General features: G+C 33.9%; 1 protein-coding gene across 1 annotated transcript; it reads left to right on the forward strand.

Annotated features, from left to right (window-relative positions):
* The first annotated feature begins 5641 nt into the window (after positions 1–5641).
* On the forward strand, positions 5642–9403 carry LOC126892181 (uncharacterized). Its single transcript, XM_050661655.1, has one exon. The coding sequence runs from the start codon at positions 5642–5644 to the stop codon at positions 9401–9403; it is 3762 nt and encodes a 1253-aa protein (XP_050517612.1).
* The last annotated feature ends 1749 nt before the right edge of the window (positions 9404–11152 follow it).

Below are 11152 nucleotides of genomic sequence, written 5' to 3' on the forward strand. Positions count from 1 at the left end.
AATCACCATTAAGCTTATTATCACTATTTACATTTCCGTATTTACATATGTTCCTACGTCGCGACAGCTTATCCGAGCGCGAAAACGATTTATTACACTTACTACACGTATTATAATTCCCGATAAACTATTGAGGAGCTCCACTAATTTGCCTTAAATAGGATAAAGATACGAGAATATTAACCCCACCATATCATTTTTGACAATGTTGATCGATAGCTATTTTTAGACCGAACACCGGGTAGTCTAGTCTGCATCCTGTTTGAATCTGTGTGCGAAATGAGGAACATCTGGCAATTGTGATAAATTAAGAAAGATGATATTGTGGGAACTCATTTCTTGGTTTTTCTCATGCAAAGTTGTCGTAAAGCGGACATTAAAACATAATTAAAAAAAATTAACTGAACCTCCACACACACTGTGAGAAACACAGTTGGTATTTTTTGCGAAGAATATAACTATGCAGAAACCGTCGTGTGAAATGAGGACATCTGCTTGTCATCTGCCGATCTAAGCACCGAGGTTTTAATATCTAAAAATAACTTAAGCATCTAGTCTACTCAACATCCGGGCATGCCAGATGAGGTACCAACAACCAACAGTGGTAGTGATGATTCGGTATAAAAATAGCATTAAATCATTAACATATTTAAAGCAAAGGCCTCTTCTTCTCGTCTGGCGAAAAGTGTAATATACAGTGGGTAGTCAGAAAGTCAAACCAATTCTTCTTTCCGTCTATCGCAAAGTATAATATATACAGGGTGTAGTCTGAAAGTCAAACCAATTCTTCTTTCCGTCTGTAACAAAGTATAATATACACGGTGTAGGTAGAAAGTCAAACCAAGAACCAGGAATTAAATTAAAAATATAAGAGCACACGAGTTATGAAACAACCATCTTACAAGCAAAAACGACACAGCATATAATGAAATCAGTAAAATAGCGAAAAGGCAAGACGTCATAATCAGGATAAAACCTCCATATATATTTGTGAATGGAAGAAACAACACAAGATATAAAATTAAAGTGTTGGAAAACTCATACAAAAGTAATATGTATACGTGTGTTCAATATTTCTATAAACCTTGTTATTTAATCTAATCATGAATTAAAATTTCTAGTGTAAATCTTAAGATACAGTTTGAGATAGGATTTCAATGTTCCTTTTTATTTTTTCAAAAATTTTAAGATACCGCTTATTTGGTTATATGTATACCTACAGTTGCAGCATCAATAATATTACTTATTTTGTAATTACCCACCATCCAGATAATTATTGATAAATAAAATATGTATGATTAGCAGCAGAGTCCCAGGTATTTGTCACATTTTCCGGGCATTTTTTGTATTTTCCAGATATTTTTCTGAACTCTCTTATTATCCATTTATTTTTTGAATTTTGCAAGTATTTTTAACATTTTTCGTAATTTTTCGGGTATTTTTCATATTTTCCAGATATTTTTCTGAACTCTCTAATAATCCATTTATTTTATGAATTTTGCAAGTATTTTTAACATTTTTCGTAATTTTTCGGGTATTTTTCATATTTTCCAGATATTTTTCTGAACTCTCTTATTATCCATCTATTTTTTGAATTTTGCAAGTATTTTTAACATGTTTCGTAATTTTTCGGGTATTTTTCATATTTTCCGAGGTATTTTTTAACATTTTGTCATCCACTTTCAAAAAAAACGACAACAACGAAAATCTTCTATGTTAACCATTTTCAGTTGTACTGTTACAAATACACCACATTATTCTTAAAGATTTTGCAAGGTCGGTTGAATGTCTCCGGACCTGCGTATAATTTGTCTCCTTTTCATTACTGAGAAACTGCAACGAATTTGTCTATTTGGCGAAAAATATCTAATTGACACAATTTTATAGGAAAACTTTACCGTTGTACCGTTTTATTCACTGTTTTCATTTGTTGAGTAACATATTTAAATTATTTTGATTTTAAGTAGTTTCATAGTCTTCTCTAATTATCATTCTTTATAGCTTATTTATCCTCCGCAAGACTTCCGCATTTGTTATATGGCTCATGTAGTATATCGTCGTCATCAGACCCAAAACTTCGTATGTAAACTTTTTGACGAAATCTACTTTTGTGGTATGGCCATTCATCTTGTCGACTTTTATTGTAAGACCTCGTAATAAAATTATCGGTAGATATGAGGTTTGGATTGTCATTATATTTCTTTCGATCTGTACAATGTCAGGTTACTCGTTTTTATACAAACTTTCTACTATATACCTAATAATTCTAGTAACTATATAACTAGTAATTTGAAAATATTAAACATACATACTTAAATAAAATGAGTAGTGTAATTATGTCCTAGCAAACCGGATGCAGGTGTTCACTGCCAGATGTTCCACTTCATTTTGCTAGTACAATATCATATATTCCCTCACCCTATTTTTAGACCGGATGTCGAGACTGCCAGATGGCCAGATCGTTGACCCTGCTCATTTTGCTAGTACATAATTACACTACTCATTTTATTTAAGTATGTATGTTTAATATTTTCAAATTACTAGTTATATAGTTACTAGAATTATTAGGTATATAGTAGAAAGTTTGTATAAAAACGAGTAACCTGACATTGTACAGATCGAAAGAAATATAATGACAATCCAAACCTCATATCTACCGATAATTTTATTACGAGGTCTTACAATAAAAGTCGACAAGATGAATGGCCATACCACAAAAGTAGATTTCGTCAAAAAGTTTACATACGAAGTTTTGGGTCTGATGACGACGATATACTACATGAGCCATATAACAAATGCGGAAGTCTTGCGGAGGATAAATAAGCTATAAAGAATGATAATTAGAGAAGACTATGAAACTACTTAAAATCAAAATAATTTAAATATGTTACTCAACAAATGAAAACAGTGAATAAAACGGTACAACGGTAAAGTTTTCCTATAAAATTGTGTCAATTAGATATTTTTCGCCAAATAGACAAATTCGTTGCAGTTTCTCAGTAATGAAAAGGAGACAAATTATACGCAGGTCCGGAGACATTCAACCGACCTTGCAAAATCTTTAAGAATAATGTGGTGTATTTGTAACAGTACAACTGAAAATGGTTAACATAGAAGATTTTCGTTGTTGTCGTTTTTTTTGAAAGTGGATGACAAAATGTTAAAAAATACCTCGGAAAATATGAAAAATACCCGAAAAATTACGAAACATGTTAAAAATACTTGCAAAATTCAAAAAATAGATGGATAATAAGAGAGTTCAGAAAAATATCTGGAAAATATGAAAAATACCCGAAAAATTACGAAAAATGTTAAAAATACTTGCAAAATTCATAAAATAAATGGATTATTAGAGAGTTCAGAAAAATATCTGGAAAATATGAAAAATACCCGAAAAATTACGAAAAATGTTAAAAATACTTGCAAAATTCAAAAAATAAATGGATAATAAGAGAGTTCAGAAAAATATCTGGAAAATACAAAAAATGCCCGGAAAATGTGACAAATACCTGGGACTCTGCTGCTAATCATACATATTTTATTTATCAATAATTATCTGGATGGTGGGTAATTACAAAATAAGTAATATTATTGATGCTGCAACTGTAGGTATACATATAACCAAATAAGCGGTATCTTAAAATTTTTGAAAAAATAAAAAGGAACATTGAAATCCTATCTCAAACTGTATCTTAAGATTTACACTAGAAATTTTAATTCATGATTAGATTAAATAACAAGGTTTATAGAAATATTGAACACACGTATACATATTACTTTTGTATGAGTTTTCCAACACTTTAATTTTATATCTTGTGTTGTTTCTTCCATTCACAAATATATATGGAGGTTTTATCCTGATTATGACGTCTTGCCTTTTCGCTATTTTACTGATTTCATTATATGCTGTGTCGTTTTTGCTTGTAAGATGGTTGTTTCATAACTCGTGTGCTCTTATATTTTTAATTTAATTCCTGGTTCTTGGTTTGACTTTCTACCTACACCGTGTATATTATACTTTGTTACAGACGGAAAGAAGAATTGGTTTGACTTTCAGACTACACCCTGTATATATTATACTTTGCGATAGACGGAAAGAAGAATTGGTTTGACTTTCTGACTACCCACTGTATATTACACTTTTCGCCAGACGAGAAGAAGAGGCCTTTGCTTTAAATATGTTAATGATTTAATGCTATTTTTATACCGAATCATCACTACCACTGTTGGTTGTTGGTACCTCATCTGGCATGCCCGGATGTTGAGTAGACTAGATGCTTAAGTTATTTTTAGATATTAAAACCTCGGTGCTTAGATCGGCAGATGACAAGCAGATGTCCTCATTTCACACGACGGTTTCTGCATAGTTATATTCTTCGCAAAAAATACCAACTGTGTTTCTCACAGTGTGTGTGGAGGTTCAGTTAATTTTTTTTAATTATGTTTTAATGTCCGCTTTACGACAACTTTGCATGAGAAAAACCAAGAAATGAGTTCCCACAATATCATCTTTCTTAATTTATCACAATTGCCAGATGTTCCTCATTTCGCACACAGATTCAAACAGGATGCAGACTAGACTACCCGGTGTTCGGTCTAAAAATAGCTATCGATCAACATTGTCAAAAATGATATGGTGGGGTTAATATTCTCGTATCTTTATCCTATTTAAGGCAAATTAGTGGAGCTCCTCAATAGTTTATCGGGAATTATAATACGTGTAGTAAGTGTAATAAATCGTTTTCGCGCTCGGATAAGCTGTCGCGACGTAGGAACATATGTAAATACGGAAATGTAAATAGTGATAATAAGCTTAATGGTGATTATTATATTCCCGAAAAAAGATTAAGACCGCTTAAATTGGAAGTGAGATATGGATGTGTTTTAAAATTGACGCATGCGTTTAAATCAGAATCGCATCTTATCGTTTTAGTAGTGATAAAAAACTGGATTATAATTGATTTTTAAAACATGTTAAACCCAAAGTTTTGAACATTTTGAGTGAATATCTACACCAGTTCAATAGCATAAAGGTAAATTTTGAAATATTTGGTATTTATCTAAAACCTGACACTAACCTATCAGATATCAAGTCCATGAACACATGCAATAAAATTATAACTATCAGCACTGAACTGGATGAAGTATTTGATGATTTCAATAAATATGTTAAATACAGCACTTTTACATTGATTCTTATGAGAAAACACGCACAAATCTACTCATTTCAGAGGCCTTTTGAGCATAACGTATCACCGTTCAGTTTTCCGTCCGACCAAAGTTTAATAAATACTTGACGCAGCTTGTATTTTCTCGTTCCGTTTCAGATCTTCCTTTAGTGCTTTGGTTAATCATTTACGTGTGCTCTGCTGAGTGGTATATTTTGAAAATTTTGATTTTTTTAAAATAATTATTGATTATTTTTAATAATTTTCGACTTTTTCATAATTTTTTGATTTAAATTGACAATTTTTGAAAATTTTGAATTTTTTTTTAATCTATCTTTGAATATTGGCTTTTTTGTTTAAACATGTTGGCTAAACTAATTCATTTAATTGGAACCATCTTGGGGTTAATATCTGACAATTATAATGTTGAAAAGTTAAGAAAAGGGTTGGTAGAGTGTAAAAAAGCGATTAAAATGATTCATGATAGAATGAGGTTTGCAAAGACGATTGGCGAAAAGCACCACCTCGAAGCCCAGATGCGGCAGGTGAAAACATTAAGAAACCAACTAAAAGCCGAACAGAAGAAGGGGGCGGGACTAAAAACTCTACCGGAGACTGCAAAGCGTAGGGTACAATGGGATGACTCTGTATCTACATTTAATTCAAGAATTCAGACTGGAGTCATTTCGAACCTGAAACACAAGGACCCGGGAAGTTTCCTGGTTGATTGCAAAGCTCTGTTCAAGCGACGAATCCATAATGTCTTAAAAAATAACGCTGCAGTGAAAGTTAACATAGCATTTGGAGGAGAGTTCGAGATTGCTCAAGGTGAAAAGATGATAAATGAAACCAAGTACTTCACTACTTCAAACTCAGCCATTTATAGAGACACCAATCTTGATGAATGGTTCAAGAAAAAAGTAGTGGAACCCATCAGCAGAGACTTGGAAGAATTCCAAGAGAGAGATAGTGGCTGGGCACTAAAAGCGGTTGTTAACCTGGGGGTTAATATAAACAAATTTACACCACAGCTTGGCTCTTCATACATTGAACTTCCCCCTCAGATAAAAAGAAAACAGGCATGCATTAATGTTAAGAACGATGACGAGGCATGCTTTGCATGGGCTGTCATATCGGCGTTATATCCTTGTCGGAGTAACTCTGATTTAATGTCATCTTACCCACACTACTCCCAAGTGCTGAAACTTAAAGGTATTCAGTGGCCAATGACCTTCAAACAGATTCCGAATTTTGAAAAGCAGAATAATATATCGATCAATGTATACATTTTGAAAAAGGAGAAAAAGAACTATACGACCCTCCCAACCTTCCTAACAAAAAACAAGAAGGATAAACATGTGAATATGCTTTTGATACAAGATAATTATGACGACCAAGGTCCCGTTAGATATCATTACGTTTGGATAAAAAATCTATCTCGCCTCCTTTCCAAGCAGCTTAGCAAATGTGATGGAACAAAATATTTCTGTGATGGCTGCCTCCATTACTTCCGATCACAAGAAAAGATGAATGTTCATAAGACATGCTGCAATGGGCGATCAGATGTTATCTGTGATAGGTGTTTACAACCATTTTCATCGTATACACAGTTAGAAGCTCACATCAACGATTGTGAAAGAATAAATGAAACAGCCATTAAAATGCCTGAAGAAAGCCAAAAAATGTTAAAATTTAAGAATTTCAGGAATAAACTAAAAGCCCCCTTCGCCGTATACGCAGATCTCGAAAGCGTTCTGGAACATAGTGCTGAAAAGACTACCTATCAAAAACATATACCTGCTGCCGTTGGGTATTACTTTAAATGTTCCTATGATAATTCTCTGTCATTTTACAAATCATATCGTGGAAAAGATTGCATGAAATGGTTCGCAGATGAACTAAATCAGCTTGCTGAGGATGTTTCTACGGTGTTTATGTGTCCATTTGATATTAATATGACATTTCAGCAAGAGAGTGATTTTCAATCAGCCACTCATTGTCATATTTGTGAGCAGCGCTTCTCCCCCAGCGATAAGAAAATTCGAGATCATAATCACCTGATCCCAGAAAATAATTATAGATTTGCAGCTCATGAAGGGTGTAACATTAATTACAAAGATGCTCACACTATCCCTGTGATATTTCATAACCTCAGCGGATATGATGCCCACTTCATTGTTACTGATATTGCTACTCACATCAAAGGTCCCGTAGATCTTCTTCCTATTACAAAGGAAAAATATATATCTTTCACTAAACACATTAATGATGCTCGAATTAAATTTCGTTTCATCGATAGTTTTCGATTTATGGCGTCTTCTCTCGATAAGCTCTCTTCTTATTTGACCGAATATCCTAATCTCCGCTCTCAATATGTTTTCCTTCCCGAGGAGCAGTTCAATCTTCTTACTGCGAAAGGTATCATGCCTTATGATTATATTGATTCTTTTGATCGCTTTATTGAAACATGTCTGCCGTCTATCGAGTCTTTTTATAATAAACTTGAGGATAAACCTTGTCCTCGCCGCCATTATCATCGCGCCCTCCAAGTCTGGTCCTCATTCTCTTGTTCTTCTCTCGGAGATTACGTCGATCTCTACATGAAAACAGATATTCTTCTTCTTGCCGATGTTTTTGAGCGGTTCCGCTCCAGTTGTCTCGAAACATATAATCTTGACCCCGCTCATTACTTTACTCTACCTGGATTCACGTGGGATGCAATGCTTAAGTATACAAAACAGGAACTTGAACTTTTAACTGATCCAGATATGCATTTGTTTGTGGAGCGTGGCATTCGTGGTGGTTTGAGTCAAGTTTGCTCGAAACGTCGTGTTCATGCTAATAACAAGTACATGGTATCTTACGACCCATCTAAGACCGACTCCTATCTGATGTATTTCGATGTCAATAATCAATATGGGTGGGCAATGTCGCAATATCTTCCATTTGGAGGTTTCGAGTGGACTGATACTAACATCGACGTTCTTAGTATTCCGGACGATTCTTCTGAAGGGTGCATTCTCGAGGTCGATCTGGAGTATCCTCAACATCTCCATGATCGTCATAAAGACATCCCATTCTGTCCCCAATCCTTGAACCCGAAAACTATGAAACCTCCTAAACGTCCGCGAGAGCTGACCAAATTAATGGCTACCCTTCATGATAAAGAAAGATATGTAATTCATTACAGGGCCTTGAAGCAAGTGCTAGCTCATGGATTAATACTAAAAAAGATTCATCGAGTCCTGAAATTTAAGCAGTCTCCTTGGTTAAAGTCATACATCGACTTGAATACAAATCTGCGGAAGGCAGCAAAAAATGAGTTTGAAAAGAATCTGTTTAAGCTTATGAACAATGCAGTGTTCGGTAAGACTTTAGAGTGTGTGCGCAGGCGCGTTGATATTAAATTGCTGACAGAGTGGGAGGGTCGTTATGGAGCTGAAGCTAGAATAAGTAGCCCCCTGTTTAAAAACGCCACTATCTTTAATGAAAATTTGATTGCTGTTGAGATGCATAGAGCGGAAATATGGTTAGTTAAACCGATTTATGTTGGGATGAGTATTTTAGATTTGGCGAAAACAACCATATATGATTTCCAATATGGCTACTTAGCTAGCAGGTTCGGAGAAAACTTTTCGACCTGCTATACAGATACAGATTCGGTGATTGTGGAGATACGGGAAAAAGACCCGTATGAAGCAATGATATATGATTGCTATAAATATTTTGATACCTCAGACTATCCTAAAGATAACATTTACAACATCCCTCTGGTTAATAAGAAGGTATTGGGCATAATGAAAGATGAGAATAATGGCTGCATTATGACCGATTACATAGGACTCCGATCGAAATTATACACGACAAAAGCAGCTACCACAGATAATGACATTGAAAAGCTGAGGGGGAAGTTGAAAGAACAAGAGTATGAGGATGATGAAATTGATAATATTATACGAAATTATGGTGTTACAAAGAAGGCGAAGGGGGTAAAGAAATCTGTAGTAAATACTAAAATTACTTTTGAGGACTACGTAGAATGTTTAGATACCTTCACAACAAAGACTGCCACGCAAAATCTTATACGCTCTGATAAACACCAAGTTTATTCTATAACTCAAAGCAAGATTGCGCTCAGCTCCAATGATGATAAAAGACAACACATTCAGGGTTCTTATGATACGCTTCCCTTTGGGCACTATTTAATTGATACTCTTGAGATGGATGTTGATTAGATTTAAGACAAAAATTTTAATAAACTTATTTTAACATTTACCATTGATGATTCGATTGACTTTAAGATGGATGCTGATTGAATATAGTCATTTCTTAAAACTTTATCTATTACAACTGCAATATTGATAAATACATCAGAATTAGACATTTTTTTAATAATATAATCCTCTTATCACCCTATCACTAATCGTTTTTACGCCACTAAGATTATTTAGATGATTGAATATTGTAATTTTTAAAACTTTATTTATTACAGCTAACATACTGATATCAGGAACAGACCCTTTTTACTACATTCCTCAACCTTTCCTGCACTCATCGTTTTTTTTTAACATATGATGATTCTAGTAGATCGTAGTTTTGTATATATTATCTCTAAATGAAGTATAATTATTAAGATTAACCCATATAAAAAGATGTTTAGTTATGACCACTAAAAAGATATTTGATATGGACCACTGGCAAATTAATGAGCCGTTCTAGTTAACTCTGGAACCGTTGCTCGTGTAGCCTCCAAATTAAGACAATCGATAACTTAATGGTCTTCTTTCCCCGATTTAGTTTTAAGTCTTCGATAGCCTGTCACAAAACAGGAGTCGGAAAATCCCTAGTTTTAAGATTAGATAACCTAGAGTTATTTTCCCCTAATAATTCATTTTTGAATACTATAGAACTTAGTAACGAATGAATTGATACCAAAGTATCGGTGTTTTAACATTAATAAGAATAGATAAAAGATGTCCAACAGATCAATAAAAAGATGTCTACTAAACCAAGTAATAGAGTGACCTTAGTAAGTAAGTTAAGTATATTGCCGTTATTAAATATATTATCATATAATGTAAAATATTTCATTCCTACTAACCATCTTCCCTACTAACATGGCGGTCTATGTAGTCGTACCTTCACGTTGGTGGCTGCTGTTAAGAATATATTTTTGTTTTTTCAACAAATTTATGTTCGACCGAAATGACTACCTTTCCTTCATTGCATGCTTATAAAATTTTATAAATCGCTTTACACACATTCTATCGGTTAGATACTAACATTATTTTATTAACGTTTACATATTATATTTAACCATTATTTACTGCTTGACTGTCCTTGCTAACCTTTTTTCAGTCTATGTAGTCTAAATTTGTTTATGGTCATAGGTAAAATACAGTACATGTATTTTTCTATTTCAATAATACAACTTATTTTTACTATATTAAATGCCTTTTCTATGTCAACATAAACATCATATCTATATATCAAACAATTGTTTGTACTATGCTATATTGTTAAACGGTTTTTATAATAAAACAGATAATCCCATTTTTACCTGAGAAGTACAATCTCTACCTACATAGTATTACCCGACTTGCCTTAGATAAACTAAAGTATGCAACTCACAATCACGATTGGATGGAGATTTATGTATAGTAGTGTTCAATCATAGAAGACGGTGGGTGTTTGTTGGTTTGGCCGTAAGGATGGTATATGTCTCTAGGAACAGGTGTATGATTGGAGGGCGATCCAGGGAATCAGAGAAGACGGTGGATGTGTGTTGGTTTGGCCATACTGCAAGAATGGTATATGCTCTTTATAAGGAGCAGGTGTATGATTGGAGGGCGATCCAGGGAATCAGAGAAGACTGTGGATGTGTGTTGGTTTGGCCATACTGCAAGAATGGTATATGTTCTTTGTAAGGAACAGGTGTGTGATTGGCTGGAGATTCATGTATAGTAGTATTCAATCGTAGAAGA

The sequence above is a fragment of the Diabrotica virgifera genome, chromosome 1 (genome assembly GCF_917563875.1).
Source record: "Diabrotica virgifera virgifera chromosome 1, PGI_DIABVI_V3a".
NCBI lineage: Eukaryota > Metazoa > Arthropoda > Insecta > Coleoptera > Chrysomelidae > Diabrotica > Diabrotica virgifera.

Coding starts and splice junctions, on each gene's coding strand:
- LOC126892181 (XM_050661655.1), top strand. CDS start 5,642: ATGATTCATGATAGAATGAGGTTTGCAAAGACGATTGGCGAAAAGCAC.